We start from the raw sequence: 26013 nt of genomic DNA, 5'->3' as shown, positions 1-26013 counted from the left end.
CATTATCGAAGTCCCATTAGTGCTAATGTCATCGAAGAAGCAAGTTACATTAATATCAACGCATTTTTACATCTGTTATTATTTGTTAGAAAGTATAATTTCCAACACACAGGCTTCAGATTTTCTGATTTTAAGTCGACCAATCTGTGCATACTTGAATTTGCTTCGAGCTATCCTTCTGCATTTGCAATTCAGTGTTTCCTAGGTATAAATCAAGCTGACATGTTTAGGAAACATAGATCATAGAAAAACTACGGCACAATTCAGGCCCTTCAGCTGTGCTGAACATGTCCCTACCCTAGAGATTACTAGGTTTACCCATAGCCCTCTATTTTTCTCAGCTCCATGTACCTATCCAACAGTCTCTTAAAAGACCCTATCGTATCCAATAAAATAAACCAAGTTTCAGCTGCCTCTGGTTGAAGGCTGTGAAATAATATGAAGCAGTGCAAAAGCATTGCCTTTTAAACGGAAGATGTCATTTAGTTGCAATGTAGAGAGGTCATAGAATAAAATGCAAGAAGCAACGTTATCACATCCAGATAGCTGCCAGTATTCAAGCTTTATAACCTAAGTGTCCAATTCAACACTAGAATCTTAACATCATTTGAAAGCTCCAACTATTTGGAAGGTTGGGAAACAAGGATTAAATTTCGAGAGATTCTTCAAAATCGAATTGATTTCCTTTAGACCTTTAGAAGGTTAAGGACTAATATGATCAAAGTTTTCAAGGAAAGCTTAGTAAGGCAAACTAAACTTAGATGAAGAGAAACCTTTTCTATTGATCATTTTGGTGGAAGGAATCAGAGGGCCATAGCGGAGAGTTGTTTTTCAGATGAAGGCCTTTGACTAGTAGAGTGCTGCAGGGATCGGCACTGGGTCCCCTGTTGTTTGTCATATATATTAACAATTTGGATGAGATTTTGGGTGGCATGATTAGTAAATTTGCAGATGACACCAAAATTGGTGATGTGGTGGACAGTGAAGAAGGTTGTGTAAGCTTACAGCAGGCTCTAGATCAACTGTGAAAATGGGCAAAGTAAAGGCAGATGGAATTTAACTTGGGCAAGTGTCAAGGGATGCAATTTGGGAAGTTAAACCAAGGCAGGACATGCACAGTGATTGACAGGGACCCGGGCAGTGTTGTAGAACAGAGACACTGAGGGTTACAAGTACACAGTTCCCTGGAAGTGACGACACAAGTAGACAAGGTGGTGAAGAAGGTGTATTGTCATGCTTACCTTCATCAGTCTGGGCCTTGAGTACAAGAGTTGGGACATAATGTTGCAGCTGTACAAGACGTTGGTGAGACTGCACCTGGAATATTGTGTGCAGTTCTGGTTGTCATACTATGGGTAGGAAGTATTAAGCTAGAAAGGGTGCAGAAAAAATTCACAAGGATGTTACCAGGGCAGGAGGGCTTGAGTTATAAGGAGAGACTCGATAGGCTGGGACTGTTTTCCTTGGAGTAAAGAAGGCTGAAGGATGACCTTTATAAAATCATTAGGGGCATAGATAAGGTGGATGGTTGGTCTTTTTCCCAGGGTAGGGGAAATCTAAAACTCGAGGGCATAGGTTTAAGGTGTGAGGGGAAAGATTTAAAGGGAATCTGAGGGGCAGGTTTTTCGCATGAGGATGGTGGGTATATGGGTCGAGCTGCCAGAGGAAGCGGTAGAGATGGGAACAATTGCAATGTTTAAAAGACATTTGCTGTATAACTCTATGACTCTTTGATTGACAAGTTTAAGGCTTGTCTAAACATTATAGCCTACCCTTTCTTGAGGAAGATTAATCGTTATAGTTGCAGAAAATGGTGGAGGTGTGGAAGTCTTCTGCAAACAGCAATTTAAAAATTAATGCTCAGTTTTAAATCTAAAATTGATGAATTTTTTTAAGCTAACATATTCAGGAATACAAAGGAAAGGTGGATATGTGGAATTGAGTTGCAGATCACTCATGATCTCATTGAATGGCAGAGCAGGCTCGGGGCTAAATGTCTACTTCTGTTTCTCTGTTTCTAACTAACAAAGCTTCATGGCTTCTTTCCAAAAAGGTGTTTTGCCATCGTCGTTTAAAAGACTCCTCTTTCACTGAAGTTTGGGAGGGGAACAGGTTTGAAAATTTTGCCTTAACATGAATATCAAATACAGGTAATACCAAAATTTAGCGTGGAATCGGTTTGTAAAATGTGTTTTTCTACATCAAGTGATTCTACCTCTCCATTAAAAGGAAAATAATGCCTTTCAGTCAACCCAATCACTTCAACAGTGCAGCCTCCACCATCATCTGCCCATTTGCTAATCATGCTTGAGAGTCTCTTGAGAGGCCAAAGTTTTAAAAAAAAAATCAGTGCTGTAGTTCATATTTGGGGAAAAATCTGGGAAACTTATCCATCTTGTGAAGACATAGCATCGTGATTTCCCTGGTAAATCACTGTTTGTGCCCAACTAATCCCAATTATGTCTCCTGAAACGGTGAAGAGTATAGAGTTAAAAAAAAATGTTCAGCTTTTAGTCCGTTCCAAAGACCACAGAATTGTGACTCTACTTTGCTTCATTACCTCGACTTGCCAAAATTATTTTCCATCATCTTTTTTACACTTGTAACAAATGTGATTTTTTCAAAGACTGCTGATGAATGATGACTGATTGCTGCAAGGAAACGGACTATTTTGTTATTTGTTATTGAGATAACTGCATTCTGTAGGATTGGAATACTGTCCCATGAATATAGCAGGACGTTAGCAGTACCCAGACTGGTTGGAAAGTTTTTGATTACTTGTAATGCTCAGTAATGGCAGATTTGCTTTTTTACTTAGATTTTAGTGTGCTTTTGGAGGAAGGAAGCTGAGAGCTTGGTTATAGTTAGTGAGGGATGAGTGATGGGTTGGATCATGCAGCAAATTATGTGAATATGTTCCTATCGGAACCAATAGCTTTCAGCTGCTTAAATCTGTGCAAGGGCGGAACTTAACTGACTGGCTATTGCCTCATCTTTCACCACACCCTATTGCTGGGCCTCTGATAGAATCTAGCAATGGAGCCCTTCTTACTGGACTTCCCCAGCATTACATTTGGAAACCTGCTCTCTGATTCTGTCAGATCAGGGTCCCCATTCATTTCTATGGGTATACCCAGCACAGAGATCAGAATGAAATCAGTAATTTCTCAATGATTTTGTAAGTAATTTTATTTCAATGCTTTTTTAATGTTTTGAAATAAATTCAGATGATTGCATGGTTGCAGAGCATGCAATGGGAAGGGCTTTAGATTCTTGAGGCATAATGACAGTTCTGATGGAATCATTACAGCCCAGGTACTTGCAACCACAATGAAGCCAGTATCCTTGCAGCCAGAGTTTGTAGTGCCGTTGGGGAGGGTTGAAGCAAACTTCTACAAAATCCTTGTCTAAGTGGCTGTCCTTGGAAATATCTCTCCATTCTACATTCACTCCACAGTGGCAATGCAAGCTGTGATTCCAACCAAACAAACAATTCCAGTGCAGACTGGGCCACACAAGAGTGTGTGATCATTCCAACCCTTTTCTCAATTTTTGTTACCATAATATTGGATCTCACTTCCAACAAGCTTCCTGCTGGTTTGGAGCTAATCTACCAGACCAAGAGAAACTGTTCAATCTCTTATCTCAGTTCCAGATCCAAGGTCACTCCAAGCTCAGTTATCAATCTGCAACATGCAGATAATGTTTGTTAATTAAAGTATTGACTCATTCACTGTAGGAGAGCAAAACTACTTGTCTGCCCAGCTCATAATATTAGCTGAGACATAGTTTTGGTGTGACATTTCTGCTCTTACATTCTATGTACAATATTACATAGTCCTGCTGCATGGTTTCAACCCAAAACGTTGACACCTCCTTTCTCCCCCACAGATGCTGCTTGACCAGCTGAGTTCCTCCAGCAGATTGTTTGTTGCTCCAGATTCCAGCATCTGCAGTCTCTTGTGTCTATAATATTACACAGGCCACAGCTTGAGTACTGCAGACAAGTCTGGTCACCACATTAGGAGAAACAGGAAATATGTATCGATTTGAAGAAGTATGTAGCCTAGGCTGGAAAAAATTTGGCTAATTTAAGAGTAAGTGACAAGGGCCTATTTCCCATAGCATAGCAGAGGGGTCAAAAACCAGTGGGCATAGATTGAAAGTAATTGATAGAAGGAATTGGAAGGGAGATAAGGGAATTTTTTTTCACCCGAAGGGTGGTTAGGGGTCTAGAACTCACTGCTTGAAAGGGTGATGGAGGCAAGAACTCGCAAACATTTAAAAAAAAGTATGTGGATCTGTGCTTGAAGAGCCATGACCTGGAAGGCTATGGGCTGACTTTTGGAAGGTGGGATTAGTTTGTGTAGCTCTTTCTTGAGCAACACCGACACAATAGACTGAATGTCTGCTGCCTTTGTCACAAAATGTCTGTTCTGATCAGTTACATCTATTATAATACTTTTTAAAATGTCTGAGTATCAGAGACATTTAAAAACTTTTACCTTGCCGTCCTTGCAGTGACATGAGGAGAACCTCTGTTCCCAGTGTTGTGTCCTATCAAGGGCCATTATAGAATTGTAGAAAGTTTAAAATAGGCAGTTTTTAAATGTTCGGGGATGGAGTCTCAACACTCCTTTTTAAGCTCTGGTTATGACTGTTGCCACATTTCCGGGTGCAGGGAACCACAGAGAATGGTCTTCTGCATTCTGAATTGGATGAGTGAGCGTGGGTATGAATCATTGAAGGCTATTTTGAGCATTGGGCCTGGTTAAGCTAATAGTCTCTTCACCTGAGAGCTGAAATGAATCCAGTTCAGTTGAAGAAGGAGCAGGTATGAGAGGTTTCAGTAGGATGGTTGGGAAGTCTTCACTGGGACTTCACAAGATGTTGATCAGTATCACAATGACAAATTGCTCAAACCATAAAACTGGTTAACCTGAAGCGCTGGAGATGGAATCGTAAACATTTACAACTCAGAGGAGACCAAAGGGAGATGATCCATGCTATTTGGCTTGCTCTTAATCCATAGTCTTGTAGATTAAAGTTCTGCAAATACTGTTCCAAATACTTGCAATGAGAGTCTTGCCTCCAATATCCTTGTGCAGTGAATTCCAGACCTCTTTTATCCTTTGGGTGAAAATGAATTATTCCCCAACTCCTCACTGATTTTAATTGTTAATCCATACTCTGTGCCTTTTGACCTCTGTTAAGGTGGATAGGCAAGTCTATTTCCCTTGGGTCTACCTTAGTTTTGTACACCTTATTTTAATCTAACTTCAGCTTCCTTCGTTCCAGCAAAAAGGAACCATGTGCAACAAATCTTATAACTAAAATGATTCAATCCTGGCAATGTTTTCGTAAGCCCCCGTCGTACCATCTTCTGTGTCATTGACTCTTCCTGTAGCATGGTGACCAGAATGGTATAGAGTACTGTATGGACCTCTGTTTCAAGAGAGTAGCTCAACATTATCTTAAGGGCAATAAATGCATATTGTCAGTGAGTCTTGAAACTTGTAAGCAATTTTTTTAAAGAAACTGTGACCTAACTGGAATCATAGAATTATTGTGTTCTAATTAGAAAATCCAGAATTAGGTAGTTTTAAAAAAAAAATGCTCAGTTTACCTAAGTCTGAGTTATGAATATACATTAAGAAATATACAATCCATACTGACCCCTGGGGAATAGCACTTGTATACATCACTGAGATCAAGAAACGTTCTCACTATTACGAATTCCTGTCACAGCCCATTTATTCCATGGGCTTCGATCTTGATGGTGCCCATCCTTTTGGAAGTCCATAACTGAACCAACTGCATTTCCTTTTGACACACTCTGTTACCTCATCAGAAAACATCTTAGTGAAGTTAAACAGGATTTTCTTTTAACAAATCCTAAAGATGATTTGCCTTTTGTGTTGCAGGGTATACCTCAACTACCGTGTGCCAAAGCATTATACAACTATGAAGGAAAAGAACCCGGTGATCTCAAGTTCAACAAGGGTGACATCATTATCCTACGACGACAAGTGGATGAGAATTGGTATCACGGGGAGGTCAATGGTGTCCATGGATTTTTCCCCACCAATTTTGTTCAGATTATTAAACCTTTACCTCAGCCTCCGCCACAGTGCAAAGCACTTTATGACTTTGAAGTGAAAGATAAGGAAGCAGACAAAGACTGCTTGCCATTCTCGAAGGTGAGGGCTTCCTCTCCCACTGACCCTAGTTTTTAGGAGTGTCTGAATGGAATTATGCTTCATCTAATCTATTCTAATGCCTATCACTGGGTAGCAATCAAAATACTCAATCCTGGGTTCTACTTGAGCCACGTATTTCGGTTGTTATATAACGCCAGAGACTGCCCCAACATGTTTGAAGTACATCTCTGTGATAGGTTTTGTTTATTTTGTGAAGTAGGATCGCTGGCTTTCCTGGTAAATTCATTCTTTTCCCCTTCAGGATGATGTCTTAACAGTGATACGCAGAGTAGACGAAAACTGGGCTGAAGGAATGTTGGGAGACAAGATAGGAATATTCCCCATTTCATATGTTGAGGTGAGTGTCATTTTCAGTAGCTGGGACATCTGTATGTAAATACTCTGTTAACACTTTTAATTGTAAAAGATGAAGGATTTACTTTTTAGTCAAGGTATTAATATGGGACAAGGTTTTCTAGTGAAAAATCTATTCTTGTTACCAGGTAGAATTTTTATTGCAGCACAGTCAGAAACAGCTTTTTGCATTTGTCTCAGTCACATCACTACAAGAGCAGGCACTCTCCAGTTAGGGGTTAATGCAGATCATGTGAGACAGCTTAGATGAGCTCGCTTTTGTGCATCACACCAGTCAGCATGTGATTTTATTCATGTTATTCCTGTCTGCCTGGGACCACTGTCACGACAGCAATGAAAGTAGGGCAGACAAGCACTTATTAAATTCAGTTCATTGAAACATTGCTTTATCTGCTTCTTATTCAACCAAATGTATTCCTAAACATGAATTATTCAGCAGTGGAGATGTAACTATATTAACTTTGTGATCAAGTACAAGTTGGACAACTATTCCTTTATCCTTCTGTTCATTTATTTGATCTTTCTGCCATTGTCCTCTAGCACGTGTACCATTGTACCTTCAAAAGCCACCTACAATCTTCATTGTTGATGTTACTGGCAACTCTGAGTCACAAATCAAATTTGGCTTTGAATTTCAGCATTTGACTGCTGTGCTGCCAGAGGTTCTGAGTCAGAAACTTTGTGGCCCAAGCCCATTTCAGAATGAGCAACCGAAGCTGGACAGATGCTCCATGTGGCAAAGAGGGAGTGTTGAGCAGTCTGAAGTGCCATTGTCTAGGCAGACCTTAAACCAAGGTCTTTCTTCGTGGGTGAACATAGAAAACCTTACAACTTTATTTTAAAAGAGAGCAGGGGAGTGCTGTTGGTTTCCTGGCCAATATTTCTCTCAACCAACATCACCATCTGGCCATTATCATATTACTGGAGTTAAATCCTGACTAAATTTGATTAATGGATCACATGCTCAACACTTAGTTCCACGTGGCAACCTTAACATACCCTTTGTCTTCCTCTGTCCCAAACACATTCAGGTGCAATCTGTGTTACTATTTCCTCTCCCATACCTTTCGTCTACTGCATTCCATATCCCCCTCTCCCCTGTACCCTCACCCACAACCACCATTCCTTTGGTCTGCTCCCATCTCAACTGATGACTCTGTCAATGTGTTCATCCTGCTCCCAGGAAAAATTGCCACCAGAAACCTCTTCAATATAATCTGCCTTTTGTTACTGGTGTTTATTACTCATTGCTGTATTTTAATTGGCTAACAAATTTATTTTCAAGAAAAATGTTTGTATGAAATGTTATTTGATATGAAATATTTGTGCATGTATTTTAGTTTGATAGAGGTATAGGTGTATATTTATGAAATAAAGTTGCTTACGAGTCATGTCAAAATGCTGATATGTTGTGCATCACATACGTAACATGCTCTGCATGTTAGTTCGCAACTTTTTATGCTAATTTGGTGCTTCAGCAGCAAAAGAAAATGTTAAGCAAATGCCATTATCATTCTGGTGTGGAAAACTACAGACGTGCCAGTAGCACCTACCTTCGTTCAGATTGTTTATAGTGATACTGACGAGCAGCAATGAGAGAGTTTCAAATTAATTCACCTCGCACTTAAAATTAAAATTCAAAAGCTGAGCTCTGAATTCCATCCATTCACTTCAGAGGTATTCATCACAGATGATTTTAAAAAAATTAACTGGAATTTTGTAGTTCAGTGTTCTTTCATGTGTTCATTAAATCATTTATACCTAACAGCACTATGAGAGTACTAAGATCTTTTCTTTCTGTGGTTTGGGATTTTTTTTTTATTTTTGTATTTCCAGTTCAACTCAACAGCTAAACAACTAATACAGCTGGATAAACCTTCAGCTTCCCCATCTGGAGGTGGTGATTCAGGAGAAGGAAGCAGCAATGCTTCAGGGGCTACTCAGAGCAACTCGAGCCAGAAACCCACAGATATCACGAAGAAGAACACCAAAAAGCGCCATTCGTTCACCTCGCTCACCATGTCTAACAAAGCATCCCAGTCATCTCAAAATCGCCACTCTGTGGAGATCAGCCCTCCTGTCCTGATAAGCTCCAGTAACCCAACTGCGGCAGCTCGCATTAGTGAGTTGGGTGGACTCTCCTGCAGTGCTCCTTCTCAGGTAACTCGTGATGAATGGAACTGCTGCAATCTTAAAATATAAAGTAAAATTATAGCAATCTGGCTTGCAGTACTTGACAGGTGTTAGAAGCAGAATTAATAGCACCTTCGCAAGGGAAATTGGACAGATGCAGGTTTATGGTTAAAGAGTAGGCTGTGTGCGAGTAATTGTCACTTCTTTCAAAGACACAATAGATTGCATATCTTCCGTTAGTGCTGTATGATTTTGTTACCTAACTGTTTACAGCAGGCCACAAACTCTCCTTCCTCTTGTCATATTTTTCTGCTATCATTGTTCCTATTTTCTCAATGTAACCTTGAGTGTTTGCAATACCTAGCTGGCTTCTGACATCTGCGGCTCGCATTCCCTTGATTCCACTGTGCCCAGAATGCTAGTGTAAACAATGGGTTTAATTTTTTCCCCTCCCTGCTGACAATTATGGAAAAGAGAAATAGAATGGAGAAAGATACATTGTATTGAATAGATCATTCTAGTTTGAATGTACATTATTGAATGGTTCTGTTAACTGAAGCTTCCAGTTAGAAATATTTCTCAGTGTGTTCAGTTCTGGCAATGCTGCTTTCATTGACTCTGAACGATGAATGGCTTGCTCTCCATCCTGTTGAAATCTATACTACCTGACACACTCATGGTAGCAACAGAGAGAAAGTTACAGCATATCAGCGGAGACAAGATGAATGAAGAAAGATGTCAGAATGGTTTGTGGTGTGGAGGTGCTCCGTTTATGTAGCCTAGTTGCTTTAGTCTTTTTTGGTAATGGAAGCTGCATTGAAGAGAGGCGCTTTCGAAGTTTGCTAAATTATTTCAGATCATGATATTAGAGATCAGAGTTAACCAATGTCTGGTGATGGTTGGGATATGTATTAACTTCAAAGGCAGTGGTGATGATACAGAGAGTTATTTTATCTTGAGTGTTGTAACTGTACTTCCCTCCAATCCGGTAAACAATATTTCAAATAAGAAATAGGAACAGGTATAGGTCATCCAGCTCCTGCTGCCTGCAGTGCCATTCAGTCAGATTATGGCTGCTCTTCTGCCTTGTCCTCTTTCCTGCCAGATCCCCATATCCTTTACTGTCTAAAAATCCTTTTGATCTTGAATGCACTCAGCAACTGAGTATTCACTGCCTTCTGGGTTAGGGAATTGCAAAGGTTCATAGCAACTTAAGTGAAGAAATCCCTTCTTATCTCAGGACTGTTCCCTACTTCTAGACTCTTCCAGCCAAAGGAGCAAGCCAACTTCTGCCCTGCTCCGAATCTTGTATGTAATGTTTTATGCACATCTTGTGTGTAATGTTTTATGCACATCTTGTATGTTTCATCTGAGCGCCATAGTTCTAAGTTGGCTTTTAAACTGTGGCTAGCCTTTAGCGAGGAAGCTGAGTAGACACTTGGTGTACTCAACCTCTCCATTGCTCTTCTGAATGCTGGTGATCATTATTTGACATTTAATCGTCTGCCTTTCACTTGCTACCTCTTGGCCCAAGTAATGGTGTTGCCCACTTCCGTTTTAACTTGCAAAGGTCTGAATCATGTTTGGAACTGCATGTTGCAGAGATGGAAGCCCTTGCTTTGTTCCTGAGGCATCTACTCCAACCATATCCATGGTAATAGTCTATGCCGAACTGAGTTGTTCACAACAAATTTAGGTGACAAAGGAGCTTAACTGCCTCCTTACCTGCCACATTATTTCTCCGTATCAGAGAAAGTCCTTTTGTTGCATCCATTTTCCTCCCCAACTTTCTCTGCTACCAAGACTAACTTGTTTTTCTCTCTTTCAGTTGTTAATGAAGGGTCTCAGATTGGAACTGTTAACTGTTTCTCATTTCACATCTGCTGCCTGACCTGCTGAGTTTTTCAAGTACTTTCTGTTTTTGTTTCAAGCTGTTTGCAGTCATTTTTAGATACTGAAATGAGCTTCTACCCACACATCCGTCCTATCACAGAACCCACCTTTTCACAGCTCTTGAACATTACCCAACTCTGCTCTGCTTCAGCTTGTCTGCTGGAATGTTTATCCACGTTATTTGTTAGCACCAAATCCAATGCACCTCCCATCTTCCACCCTCCTAAATACGAGGTCATCCAAAACTGTGTCTGTATACTAGTTAGCACCTAGTCCACTCACGCAACACACCTGTACTCAGTGATCCACAATGGTTCCTGGTTAAGCAGTGTGTCAATTATAAAGAAAATCTCATCCTTGTTTTCAAATGTCTCCTTAACTTTGCCCCACCTTATCTCTGCCATCTCCTGAAATTTGTGGTCCAGTTCTCACTGTTTGAGCATCCCTGCAACTAATGGCAAAGGTTTTGCATTTTAGTAAGTTAAACCAGTGCAGAACTTGCACAGTAAATGGCAGGGTCCTGGAGAGCGTTGTGGAAGAGAGAGACCTAGGGTACAAGTACATAGTTCACTGAAAGTGGCAATGCATGTAGACAGTGGTGAAGAAGGCATTTGGTACAAATGCCTTCATCAGATGGGGTGTTGAGTTCAAGAGTTGGGACGTCGTGTTACAGCTGTATAAGACATTGGTGAGACTACATTTGGAGTATTGTGTGCAGGTCTGTTCACTACACTAGAGGAAAGATGTCATTAAGCTGGAAAGGGTACAGGAAAGATTCACAAGGATGTTACTGGGACTGGAAGGCTTCACGTAAGGAGAGGCTAAATAGGCTGTGGCTTTATTCCCTGGAGAGTGGCGGTTGAGGGCAACCTTATAGAGTTGTATATAATCATGAGTGGCATAGATAAGGTGAATGGTCACGGTCTTTTTCCCAGGGTAGGGAAGTCTAAAATAAGAGGGCATAGGTTTAAGATGAGAGGGGAAAGATTTAAGTGAACCTGAGGAGCAAGTTTTCCACATGATGGTGGGTATATCAAATGAGCTGCCAGAGGAGGTTTATTTGGTTTATTATTATTGTTGTCACATGTACTGAGGTACAGTGTAAAACTTGTCTTGCATACCGTTCATATAGATCAATTCATTGCACAGGGCATTTAATAAGTACAAGGTAAAGCCATAATAGAATTGCAGAGTAAAGTGTTACAGAGAAAGTGCAATGCAGGTTAGACAATAAGGTGCAAGGTCATAACGAGGTAGATTGTGAGGTCAAGAGTCCATTTTATCGTACTAGGGAACCATTCAATAGTCTTATAACAGTGGGATAGAAGCTGTCCTTGAGCTTCGTGGTACATGCATTTAAAAGGTATTTGGACAGTTACATGGATAGGTAAGGTTTAGAGAGATATGGGCCAAACGTAGGAAAATGGGAATAGCTCAGGTGGGCAACTTGGTCGGCATGGATGGGTTAGGCCGAAAGGCTGTTTCTGTGCTGTATGATTTTCTGACTGGTGTGGAATTCCTTCAAACATCTTGCCTCTTTTGAGGTGCTCTCAAGTCTTGCAGCTCAAATTTTGCTTAGTCATGCTCCCATTAATCTTACGACACCTTACCATTAGTGAGATGCCTCGAAATAATCAACTATATAGAAGGGCTAAATCTGTCATAGAAGGCTACGTCTAATTAAACAATGCTGACTGCATAGATTTAAATGGCTGAAGATGAAAATTTGACTATTATCAAGATGTGAGATGGAGCAAAGCATTTGGAATTGTATAAGATAGTTGAACGTTATGACAAGGAAACCGTCAGCTGTCTAAATGGATCATGTATAAGAAAGGCCATCCTTACTATCTTGATCTTTCAAATGAAATTAAAGTGACACTATTCACCTTGTTACAATTCTAAAAGGATATATTAATAAGCAGACTACAAAGCATTTTGGACAAAAGGAGCTGCAGGTGCAGAAGCTCATGTGACTGAAGGTTCCTTCAGTGGCCAATATTACATAGATATGTACAGCACCAAAGCTGACTCTAACAAGCAATTAGAATGATACCAGTTCTTGCAAATAATAACTCATGTTCGTGGCAACTAAAATAGGACATATAATATGATGATCATAGTTGGTTTTCCAACCACTTTCACCAACTTACTCGTTTATGAAACTTCACTATCCATTTGCCAGTGATTTTTTTTAAAAAAATGAGCATTTACTGAATGCTGAACACAGATTTGAATGTTCGAAGACCAATTTGCCTAAATATCCTTTAGTGCAGAGGAGACGTTCGGCAACAGAACACACAACCAACCCAAGTATTTTTTCACCACATCAGTGGCTACTGTGTCCAGGTGCCGTTACAACTTACAACTCAGCAAGGTTCTTCACGGGAACCTTGTAACAAATGTGACACTGTCCAATATAAGGATGTAGAAGGGCCAATAGCCAGAAGTGTAATTGAAGGGTTACATTTTAACGAACATCTTCAAGCAGGAAAGTGATATTTGAGGCAGCACATGACACAGTTCCAGCAGAGGAGCTTCGATCCAGACCTTGGGTGCTGTCTGTCTGGAGTTTGCATGTTCTCCCTTGATCACATTACTTTTCCCCAGGTGCTCCGGTATCCTACCATATCCCAAAGATGTTCTGGTAGTTGAATTGGCTACTGTATATTACCCCTACAAGATATTTTCAAAAACTGGCCCAGAACTGATGGGCTGAATGGCCCTATATTGTTAAGAAGTATGAATACTAGGACCTTGAGAGCCGGAGGTAGAGCTGACAATTACATTTTGGTATGAACAATGGATCAAAAAATTTAAGGACAGTTATTTCAGTGGGATTAAAGATTCCAGAGATGAGAGATGGCAGGGCTTGGATAGGAATTTGCAAAATTGATGTGTTACTCACACTACAGTCCATGTAGGTCAGCAATCACGGGGAACAGGACTAGATGTGACTTTGGTCACGATCAGGTTTACAAGGGTGGATGATGGGAGCTGGCCAAATGCGAGTTAGAATAGGCAGGTCTTTCTGTAACAAAGGAATGCATATGTGTTTCAGCCGCAGATCAGCTGAGCCAGAACTGGAGCAGGGCAGTGTTATGGAGACGATGTGTGATTAGTGATGTTGCAGGAATGTAACATGATAATTTGTGGTTTGTATACATACCTAAGGGTGCAAACAGTCCAATTCCTTTTCTGAACTTGGCAGGCTGAGAGAAGCAGTCTGGCCCTTGAGCTTGTCCCTCCTTTAACCCCTCGATGTTGCTACCTCCAAGTCATTCTTTTAAGCTTCTGATTGAGCTTCTGGTCATCTGTCCTAATACTTTTTGCGTGGCTAAGTATGACATTTTGTCTAAAATGCTCATGTTGAGCACCTTGGGACACTTTACTTAAAGGTATCTTTTGCTGTCAGTTGTTGTTGGATGATCAATTTAATTTTGATTAGTCCATGTGAAATATTCAGTGGATCCAGATACAGTTATTAATATAGGAAACATTTTGAAATGTGCTTTCAGACAGAGTACTTTTCCTACTAATTTTCAGTTAGAAGTGAAGGTTACAAAAACGCGCCATTCAGCCCAACAAATCAATACTGGTATTAGCTGTCCAATGAGCCACCTCCCATCTCCAGCAACAAAATCTTCTGTTCCTTTGTGTTTATTTAGTTCCCTTTAAATGGAGGGTAGATAGGTCTAAAAGGCAAGATAGGTCCTAGCCAACATGGTTTTGTGAAGGGAAGATCCTGCCTGACCAACCTATTGGAGTTTTTTGAAGAAATCACAGGTAGGGTGGATAAGGGAGAGGTGGTAGATATTGTGTATTTAGACTTTCAAAAGGCCTTCGATAAGGTGCCGCATAAGAGACTGATTAATAAGATGAGAGGTCATGGAATTACAGGTAGGATAACAGAATTGGCTGGTTGGCAGGAAGCAAAGGGTGGGAGTAAAAGGATCTTGTTCTGGTTGGCTACCGGTTACTAGTGGTGTTCTGCAGGGATTGGTGTTGGGGCCGCTTCTTTTTACCTTGTACATTAATGATTTGGATGATGGAGTAAATGGTTTTGTGGCTAAGTTTGCGGATGACACCAAGATAGGTGGAGGAGTAGAGAGTATTGAGGAGACAGGAAGGTTGCAGAGAGACCTAGATAGTTTAGGAGAATGGGCAAGGAAATGGCAGATGAGATTCAGTGTTGAGAAATGTGCAGTTGTACACTTTGGAAACAAATAAACGGGCAGATTATTATCTATAAGGAGAGAAAATTCAAAGTACAGAAGTACAAAGGGACTTGGGGGTACTCGTGCAGGATACCTTAAAGGTTAACCACCAGGTTGGATCGGTGGTAAAGAAAGTGAATGACATGTTGGCATTCCTTTGGAGAGGTATAGTGTATAAAAGTAAGGAAGTGTTGATGAGGCTCTACGGGGCACTAGTGAGGCCTCATTTGGAATACTGTGCACAGTTTTGGGCCCCATATTTTAGGAAGGATGTGCTGATGTTGGAGAGGGTTCAGAGGAGATTTACGAGGATGATTCCCAGAATGAAAGGGCTTACGTATGAGGAGTGTTTGTCGGCTCTTGGACTGTACTCACTGGAGTACAGAAGAATGAGGGGGGACCTCATAGCGACATTTAAAATGTTGAAAGGACTGGACAGAGTATATGTGGCTAGGCTGTTTCCCTTGGTGGGTGAGTCCAGGACCAGAGGGCACAATCTTAGAATTAGAAGGTACAGGTGTAAAACAGAGATGGGAAATTTCTTTAGCCAGAGGGTGGTGAATTTGTGGAACTCCTTGCCAAGTACAGCAGTGGAGGCCAGATCATTGGAGGCGTTTAAGGAAGAGATAGATAGATATCTAGATAGTCGGGGTATCAAGGGATATGGGGATAAGGCCGGAAATTGGGATTAGAATAGTTTTTTTCCCAATTTCTCATTTCTTTTTCTTTTTTCCCTTTTCCTCGGAGTAGACTCGATGGGCCGAATGGCCTACTTCTGCTCCCTTGTCTTGTGATCTTGTGATCTTTCTTTGACCTCAATCACACGTTCCATTTTGTTTCAGATTTTAATGAGGAAATTATTAATCAGCTAAATTGAAAACAATTTTGATATGCTGTTTTTCACAAAAGGTTATTCTTAAATGATTTATTATATACCATACAAAATTAATATAAGTAATTGTTTTTTATTTATAATACATTAATATTTTGCATTATAAGTTACGAAATCAATTTTGATTTTAATTAAGTCAAAATTTAATTAACATAAATAATTGCATTTCCAGTGAGTATTTTGAGGAAGTCCACATAATTATGGGTTAGTTCTGAAAACTTTTTCAATATTCATGGTTTCAACCCATTTTTACTTTCATGAAGATTTTATGAAAGTGAATTTTTAAATTTGAAATGTCATCGATCTTTAAAGGAAATGTGTTTTCTTTTATTTCCTGAATTCAGGAAATTTCATGCCAATTCCTTCTTCCCCAAAGATTTATCTTGGTTATAAAGCCAGAAAGAAAATAGAATGTAGTTTTTGTTCCACTTATCAGGAAGTAGGTATGTTTATATTGCAATGTTGCATCCACATATCAATTGTAGTATAGTTGAGCTGTTCAAGAAAGGAAGCATTGTCCCTCAAAACTATCATATATTAAAGTTAGCTGATGCTCTAACCATTTACATTTATTGCCCCAGTGGTCTGTAAAGCAATCCTAGCCTTTCTAGTTGCAGGGAAGCAAAAATGAATGAAGAAAAAAAGGCTTGAAAATGAAACCATAATGACTACATTGCTGGTCTAGTAATCCAGAGGAAGAGATCTGCATACATGGATTCAAATCCCACCATGATAACTGGGAAATTTCAGTTCATTAAATTTTGGAATAAAAAGCAGATGTTAGTAATGGTGACCATGAAACTGCTGGATTGTCATAAAATCCCATCTAGTCTATTTCTGTTCTTCAGGGAAGGAAATCTGCCTTCTGAAATGACCAATCATGCTACCATGCTCAAAGAAAATCAGGCCAAACTTGCCAGTGATGCCCTAATCTAAAAAATTGAAGAACATTTGAATTAGCCTAGATGGCTTCAGTCTTCTTGCAAGGGATAAAGCTGTAAATCGCTTCACACCGATTAAACACATCACTCCCAACTAACATGGGAGGATAACGGTTAGCGTAATGCTTTACAGCGCCAGCGACCCGGGTTCAATTCCAGTCATGCCCCAACCACTCTCTGGGTAAAAAAAACCTCCCTCTGATATCTCCCTTGAACTTCCCACCTATTACTTTAAAGCCATGCCTTGTATTGAGCATTGGTGCCCTGGCTGTCCACTCTATCTATTCCTCTTAATTTAGCCTTCTGTCCTGTCAATCAGTGTATTCTTTTCCTCTCACATTTCTCCATGTTATCGTCACCTTGCCTTCCAAGAATCTTCTATAAACTTTTCGAATATTCTCCCCTTCATTTTGCATTATAGCATGCTTCATGTCCAGTTTTGCTAATCATATTTCCGTGGAGAAATGAATTCTGAATGATGTTCTTGTGTTCTAGATGGTGTTAATTATTTTATCCATTCAATTTTTGTGTTGTGGGCATTGTCAGCAAGATCAGCATTAATTGGCCATCCCAAGGTGGTGAACCACAGCCTTGAACCTTTGCAGTCCTCTGGTGAAGTCCTCCCGCTGTGCTGGAGGGCAGATCTCGACCCAGTGGTGTTGAAAGGCTGGCAATATATTTCCAAATCAGGATGGTGCATGATCTAAGCTAATCTATTAGTCGAAGCTTGCTCTCTATGTATCACTGAGAGGAGTGTTATCTTGAGTTGTGATTTGTTGATGATGCAGTCTTGCACTTGCAGCCATGTCATATAAAACACTCTCTCTTCATTAACAGGTCCACATCAGCACTACTGGTTTAATAGTCACACCACCACCCAGCAGTCCCGTCAATACGGCACCTCCATGTGCCTTCCCTCCAGAAGGCACCTACTCTGTTGCTCCTGGGGTGAGTATTCTTTGTGATATATCAGTCTGTAGTTACAGCTATTTCCTTAGAATCAGCCTCCATGTAAAGAAATCAGCCTCCATGTAAAGATATCAGCCTGTTGTAAAAGTTGGGTGTTATCAATGAACAACAATAGCTTGTAATAAAAACAAAAAATGCTGGATACACACAGATGTTCAGACAGCATATGTGGAATGAGAAACGGAGTTAGTGTTTTTGGTCAAAGGTCCTTTCTCAGAACTGGGAAAGATAGAAAAGGTTCAAGCTGTAGGGAGGGATGGATAGGGCAAAGGAAATATCCCTGATAAGCTGAGGTCAAGATTGCTCTGGGGATAAGTTGTAAACAAGGGCATCTGGTCATTGGGGTAGCTAAGGAGGGAGAACATGCTTGTTTGCTCATGAAAGCTGTGAAATGAAAGCAGTTAAAGAGTGAGAACACAGACAAAGGAATGTGTGAGTTGCAACAGAGAGCAAAAAACTGAGCCAGTAAGATAGAGGGATGACCTGGCACATTCTGATACAGAGAAAGCAAGTTAATTGAAATTGTAGACTTTAATTATGAGTCGGGAACACCCCATCCCTCAACTCTTTCCAGTGTGCCGACTGTACTGATGCTGCTTCTTGCTCTCGTGGAACTCAAATTTCATTACTTTTGTTGCAATTTTCGCTCTCCTCTGACTTTCACATGGTCCGTATCTGACTCTTCCCTTCACCTTCTGATTCCATCTCAGGGGATGTGCTTGTGACAAACAGTTGTTAAGCCAACTGACTCTCACAGCTATCTTGACTACTGTTCATCTCAGCCTGCCTCCTGCAAGAGCTGTATTCTCTCAGTTCATCCCTCTCTGTCGTATTTGCTCCGATGTTGGGACTGCACCCAAGTGTCACTGAGCTTTGTTCCTTCTTGATGAAATGTGGCTTCTCCTTCACCATAGTTATCAGAGTTAATGGAGTCATAGACACTCAAAGCACAGAAACACACTCTTTGGTATCAAGTCTGTGCTGGTCATCAGGCACCCAATTTTCTTCCAATCCTACCCTAACCCATTTTATTTTTGCCATATTCATGTCAACCATCCCCCAAATTCGACCACCCATCTACTATGGACAATTTACAGTGACCAATTAAATTGGTAAATTGATTTATTATTGTGTCATGTACCAAGGTTCAGTGAAAAACTTGTCTTGCATACTGTTCATACAGATTAATTCATTACAACAGTGCATTGAGCTAGTAAAAAGTAAAACAATAACAGAATGCAGAATAAAGTGTTACAGTTATAGAGAGAGTGCAGTGCAGGCAGACAAAGTGCAAGGTCATAACGAGGAGGATTGTGAGGTTAAGAGTCCATCTTATTGTACTAAGGGACTGTTCAGTCGTCTTATAACAGCACATAGAAGTTGTCCTTGAGCCTGGTAGTACGTGCTTTCTTCTGCCCGATGGGAGGGGGGAGGAGAGAGTGGCTGGGGCAGGTGGGGTCTTTGATTACGCTGGCTGCTTTACTGAGGCAGCGAGAATTAATCTAGTGACTGCGTGTTTATGGAATGTATGAGGAAAGCAGAGCACTGGGAGGAAACCCGTACGGTTACCCAGCCCTTGACTTCATCTCATCTATTTCCCACATCCCTGCTCTCATCCTCTCTTCTGGACAGAGCAAGGAAGGAGGTCCCTGGTCCTCACCTTCCATCTCACCAGCCTCCATGTTCAGTGGATCATCCTTCACTGTATTTACTGCCACTTACGACATGATTCCACCATCGGATACATCTTCCTACCCTCACAGTATTGTGATGGAACCATTCCCTTTGTAACATGGTCAAGAAGGCATATGGGATTCTGGCCTTCATTCGTCAGGCCATTGAATACAAGAGCAGGGAGGTTGTGCTATAACTTTACAAAATGCTGGTCAGACCTCAGCTGGACCAGCATGCAGTTCTGGTCACTGAATGATTTTTGAAATTTTTTTTTTATTTACAACGTGGTAACAGGACCTTCCGGCCCAGCGAGTCCGCACCGCCCATTTTTAAACCCAATTAACCTACCCGTATGTCTTTGCAATGTGGGAGGAAACCGGAGCACCCGGACGAAACCCACGCAGACACGGGAGAATGTACAAACTCCTTACAGACGGGAATCGTACCCCGATCACTGGCGCTGTAATAGCATCGCGCTAGGATGGATGTGATAGCAATGGAGAGGGTGCAGGCGATTCACCAGGATATTGCCTGGGATGGAACGTTTCAGTTATGACGAGAGACTGAAGAGGCTGGGCCTATTTTCCCTAGAGTGGAGGAGTTTGAGAGGGAATGCAATAGAGGTATATAAAAATACGAGGGATATAAATAGGCTGGAGTGCAGGAAACTTTCCCCATATCAGAGGTAGGTAAAACTAAAGGACATAGATTTAAGGTAAGGGGTAAGAGACTTAGAGGGAATCTGCATGACATCCTTTTCACCCAGAGAGTGGTAGGTCCCTGGGATTCACTGCCTGAGAGAGTAGTGGAAGAAGAGTCACTGACATCATTTAAGAAGTGTCTGGATGCGCACATGAATTGCCTAGGCAAAAGCCAACAGCTTGAGGATGGGTAACCACTTCTCGGCATGGACTTGATGGGCCGAATGGCCTGTTACCATGTTGTATAATTCTATGAACACTGACATTACATTATTACAGCACGTTATATTCAGTTGTCCATTAATGTGATGCAGGTGCCAATAAATTCTAGGCATGACTCCATGTCTAGAATACGAACACGTGGATTGACTTCTTTCTCCCTCTTAAGTAGTTCGTCATGATCCTCTAGTTAGTTTGACCTATTCATAATTATATTACAATTCAGGAATATGTCACTCTACCCACCAGGCAGATCAATGGCACCTACTTTGGCCTACCTTCCCAATGTTCTCTTGTATCCTGAAGTAATTACCAGTTTCCTTTTTAGGTGATGTTATTGTTTCTGATTCAGGAGTCACTGTGGTAAAGTATGCTGTGCTCTTGTGGTGAAGGAAATGTCATCTCGTCAAGCAATTGTTGGCTGTCTTTAGTACAAGACCCATTTTGAAAACCTTAAATTTACCACTTCTTCCAGTCTTTTTGAGACAACGGCCACTTCAAATCAAATCTAGCTCAATCCCGTACTGTCCCATTTCGTGCTAATAGACTGCTGTATTGTTGGAGGTGCCATCTATATATAAAATATTCAAATTAGTTTCCATCGCCATCCCAACAGGGTGCAATTAGCTGACAAGATGACATTTCTCCACCACGGGAGCACTGTACTATTATGAAGAAGACAGAGAATTCTCTGCAATATCCTCACCAATGCTGTCATGCAACCAACCATCACAAACAGAGCACATTATCTGGTCACTTTCCATTGCTGTGTGCAGGAGGTTGCTTGTAAATTGGCTTCTGTGCATCCTCCATTATAACCATAATGCAGGGTCTCCCTGAGTTGTGGAAATCTGACTTTACGCAAATTCTCCCATACATTTTCAAAGCACTTTTCAAGGTAGTAGTAATAAAGTGTTTCGTAATGCCCATTAATGACTGGATACATACTCCATTAGTTTAATTATTGGTAGTGTTAGGGCAATTATTCAATGAAATGAAAGAATTATAGCAAGTGCATGTAGAGCAATAAGGTACGAGTTACTATAGAAATCTGCTTACGGACAGGTCTCAGGGATGGAACCTGTATATAGCCTGGGACTGCTTGTATTGCTTCATAAGGTGTATCATTCACAGTAAAGCATTTGGGCGTCCTGAGGGCACTATAACAATACAGGTTTTTTCCCCTCTCTTCACAGATCACAGTAATCGTGTACTGTCTGATGCCATTAAGAGCCATTTCCTTGTTAATGCACATATCTATTGCTTCCCACTTCATTTTCTCATCCACAAGCTTTTGAAGACTTCCTTCAGTCTTTGTAAACACTGAAGCAAAGTAATCATTCAGTAACTGATGTTCCTTCCCCACCTTCATATTCTCCTCGGGCTTTAAGAATCACTTTAATCTCTCTTAATGATTCTGTTTTTCTTAACCGGTTTCTGAAAGCCTCTTCTGTTTCTGCTCACGTTGACAGAAAGTTACTTTCATTTGCCCCAGATATTCTCTATGCCTCAGTTTTATATTTTTCTTGTAGCTGGTGTTATAGACAATTCATGTGACTTGCTTCGCTTTAGTCATACACTATTTTTGAGCTTAATCCTGAAACAAAAAAAATTACACTGAAAATGCTACAGGTGCTCAATAGGTCAGGCAGGAACTCTGAAGGAAAGGAGTAGTTAACGTTTTGGTTGTTTCATCCGATCTGCAGTAAGGAAGAAGGGACAAGCAGGTCACGCCAAGCCATTCCAATTCAGGGTCTATGACCCAAGTGCTGCTCATTCATTGTCCCTTCCGTCCCCTTCCCAAATTACCAAGATATGTTCTCACATTATAATCATCGCCTGCTTAAAAGTAAGAGCTGAACTTTCTAAGCTATTGTTTGCTATTAAAATCTGAGAATTTTCAAGTGTGCATTCACTTCTCATGTTGTTCCTTGAGCTATAATAGAAATGTAAAAGGCCAGAAAGATTGGGGTGAGTCTGGCTCATACTTTGTATTCACTTATAGAGGCGCCCAAGGTTGCTCTTACCATCTGCAGCTCCCAATATCCTGCTGGCCTCCTGGGTGTGTCAAGGCCTTAATCATTGTTTTGAATGTCTCTGATGATCAGTAACACTTAATAATAGGAAAATCATTAAATCATGAAAAAAATTAAAGTATTTAATTTTAAAACATTGTAAAATCTCATGCAACATGTTGATAAAAACATTAATTAAGATGAAGTGGGCGGAAAAAAAGCTTAACTTTTATGTAAACTGAATGGGGCTTCACTGGATGATCCTAGACAGAGATACAGCACAGGACAGATGCAGAGAAACAGGTCCTTCTGTAATGACCATCAACCACCCGTTTTACACTAATTCTACATTAATCCCATTTTTTACTTTTTCCCCTTTCCCCCATTCTTTTCAACGACCCCCCCCATATTTTACCACTCATTTAACACACTAGGGACAGTCATCCTACCAAACCACAACTTTTTTTGAGACTGGGGAGGAAACCCACATGGTCACAGGGAGAATTACAAACTCCACACGGACACTTCCCAAGGTCAGGATTGAACCCATGTCTTCAGCACCGAGGGACCACCTAGCAAATGTCCCCAACCTCTCAGCTGAGTCCAACAGCAGAGCAGGAGGTCCGATGCACTGCCATCTGACATCCAATGCGTTCCTGGACTTGTACTCTATGGCATACAAGTCCAGGCACGTTGACACTCGCACAGCATCTATCTAGCTGTCAATGTGAAATGGACTGTTTATTTGGAGCCAGGAATCAGAATTGAAGTGGTACGTGATAAGGTTCTCAGTGGTCGCAACTGCTACCTGTGTGGAGCTGGTCAATTGATCTTCATTTGGTCTCTCTACTGCGGAGTGTGAATGGCAGCCACAAGTGATTGATGAGAGCACTTTTAAATTGTTGTTACACGTGAAGGAAATATTCGAGGGGCAGTATTTTGGAAGGTGATAAAATGGCAGGAGTGCCATACCCTGTAGTGAGGTAGGTGGACAGCAGTCACATAGAGAACAGTCAGTTTGGAAAGCGGAGAGGATTTAGCAATATGTATTTGGTGGTACGGTATACTTGGTGATATGGTAAGAATTCTTTAACTGTGCTCCATATGCTTCAGGTGAAAGATGTTACTGTATGACCCAGAGGAGCCTACGCTGTCCCAATCTTTTGTCAAACACGCATTGTTCCTGCCCATAGGTTGAGGGGGTGTGGCCAGGGAGTCAGTGAAGGTACCATCAATGTATTGGAGCATCTTGATGTAGGCAATTTTATTATCTGTGCATCAGTTCAACCTAGCCTTCACGTGGTCCATCTCCAACTCTTCCCTGCTTAAATCTGTCTGCTAGGTTTTCCACTGATATCCATAACAAACCTACAACACCTTGTTTTGTTTTCCAGGCTACCTCTTTCTGCCTTCCTTCTTTGTTTTTAAACTACTAATCTATAATTCTCCATCCTTGGTGTCCTCAACGTAATCTGCTCCAGCCTTCCCATTTTCTGTCCTCAGTCACAGCAAATTAGGCCCTGACTGGCTTGTTTCACGTGCCACTGAGGTGAGATTTTTGAATTCTGACCTGAATTTAGATTATGGTCATCTCAAAATGTGCAACCAAACAAAATGCATTCAAATGTGACAGAATGGAAAGTCATATGAACCAACTACCAGCTGCCAGCAAGTGCTGAAGTAGGAGGATAAATATTTAACCAGATTACATCCCTCTGTGTTCACAGTTAATGCTCCAGCTTTCTAATGATAAGCTGCAGTCAGCTGATCCCCAAGGTCCCAGGTGTTTTTAACAAGCGTGCTATGATTAAAGAGATAGCTCATTAGACACCAACTGTTCTGAGCACTGTCACATTTAAACACGTATCAGAAAAGATTTCTGAAAAATAAGGCCTTCTCGATCACTGCCTGTCACAGCAAATGTAACAAACAGGACTGAAATATTGCAGCAATTTAAGGAGAAGATATTTGACAGTATTTGAAGCAGCAAGATCACTTTCTTCCCTTGGGAATTGTTGGGAAGGCAACATTTAAATTTGTTCACAAATGTGCTTGATGTTCCAGAGAAGTAGTTTGTCTCATTTGTGGTATTATCTAACTTTGTGTTGTATGTACTGTGGAAATTTGTTTGTCCAGTTTTGGTTTTGAATATGACATTTGTATTGATTGCCTGGGCAGTTAACAGAAATTCTCCAAGGTTTCTCACAGCCACAGAGAAATGCACAACATTTGGTCATCCCATTTGAATGATTTTTTTTTCTCTTGCAGCTCCCTCATTTTGTGTTTGTAGTCAAAAGAAGCTCAGCTGAGGAATAATACAAAGTAGTGGGATTCTTGGCCACACTTCTACTCAAATATTTTGTAAAACGCCTTCATGTAATTCACTAAAAGTACTAGTGATTGTCAAAAGAGTCAGAGGAAATAAGGATTTTTATTTTAAACCCAGCAAGTTGTTGTAATTTGAAATGAGGTACTTGAGAGTGTAGTGGAAGGAGATTCAATATTTAAGTTCAAACAAGAGTTGGATAAGTGCTTTGCAAAAACATTACAGGCCTGTGGGCAATGTATAGGGGAATGGGATCAATTGAATAGGTCTTCCAAAGAGCTGGCACACAGCAGATGGACTAAATGGGTTCTTTATGTACAGTGGAGACATAAGAGACTGCAGATGCCAGAAGTTGGAGCAAAAGACAATCTGCCTGAGGAGCTCAGCAGGTCGAACAGCATCTGTGATGGGGGAAAGGAATTGTCAACGTTCAGGTCAAGACCCTACATCAAGTCTTGCTGAGAGTCCTGATGCAGGGTCTTGACCCGAAACGTTGACAGTTCCTTCCCCTCACAGATGCTGCTTGCCTTGCTGAGTTCCTCCAGCAGTTTGTTTATTCTTCTTTCTGTGCAGTGTTATTTCTAAGGTAAAGGTATAGTACAGACCAACAAAATGTTAGGTTTGATTAATATTGTGCATGAGTGAATTTATACAAAACACTGCTTAGGAGAGTTAGAGTGCTTTGTGCAGTTGGGGGAACCCAGTTATCAAAAGACCATTGAAGTTAATATAGACCAACCAGTATTATAGCCAGAATGGGAAACTGTAAGTAGGAGATTAGGTAACATGGAGATACAAGAGACTGCAGACGCTGTAATCTGGAGCTCTGATGCAGGGTCTCAACCCGAAATGTCTACTGTCCCTCTGCCACCACAGATGCTGTCTGACTCCTGAGTTCCTCCAAGTAGTAATGTCTTTTTTGCAGGAGATGAGGTAAACTTGGCATATTTGGATATGGTTCATAGTGCTTACTCTGGCTTCCAGCATGATGAGGAAGCAACCCAGAGTCCAAGTAAAGCTTGTTGATGCTCTTGGTTCCAAAAAATTCAATATTAGTATTGAATACAATTTATGGTCAGTGGATCCTGATCATTGACTTTTTCCATTCCGAGAACCTCAGCACAAGAGTAAAGATGGTGTAGTATATTGGTTGGGGCAGAGATGGGCTCAGTTAAGATATAATGAATATGTTTAATAAAAAACATTTTAAAGAGTAAGAGAGTTCTCCCTGGTGGCAAATATGTCCCTCAATCATCACTTAATAGTGATTATCTGGCCATTACCCCTTTGCTATTGTGGAAGCAATTGATTGCCATTACTACAATGCTGACACTTCAAAAGTATGTCATAGGTTGTAAAGCACTTCAGAATGTCCTGAAAGGGCATGAAGCTTGCTGTAAAACTGCAAATCATCTTTGTCATACCAAAAGCCAAATCAGAGAAAATGGTGATTGCAGT

The 26013-nt window shown here is 40.8% G+C and overlaps 1 protein-coding gene across 1 annotated transcript in view; it reads left to right on the top strand.

Moving 5' to 3' along the window:
* LOC127572464 (E3 ubiquitin-protein ligase SH3RF1-like) overlaps window positions 1-26013 on the top strand; it is a 139473-nt gene that overhangs the window by 89226 nt on the left and 24234 nt on the right. The window contains 4 exon segments of the mRNA XM_052019768.1: window positions 5925-6200; window positions 6463-6558; window positions 8412-8735; window positions 17489-17599. Coding sequence (XP_051875728.1) covers window positions 5925-6200; window positions 6463-6558; window positions 8412-8735; window positions 17489-17599 — 807 coding nt within the window.

This window comes from Pristis pectinata, chromosome 7, assembly GCF_009764475.1.
Source record: "Pristis pectinata isolate sPriPec2 chromosome 7, sPriPec2.1.pri, whole genome shotgun sequence".
Lineage (NCBI taxonomy): Eukaryota > Metazoa > Chordata > Chondrichthyes > Rhinopristiformes > Pristidae > Pristis > Pristis pectinata.
The sequence above is the reverse complement of the archived record's forward strand: the minus strand, read 5'-3'. Positions and strand labels throughout refer to the sequence as shown.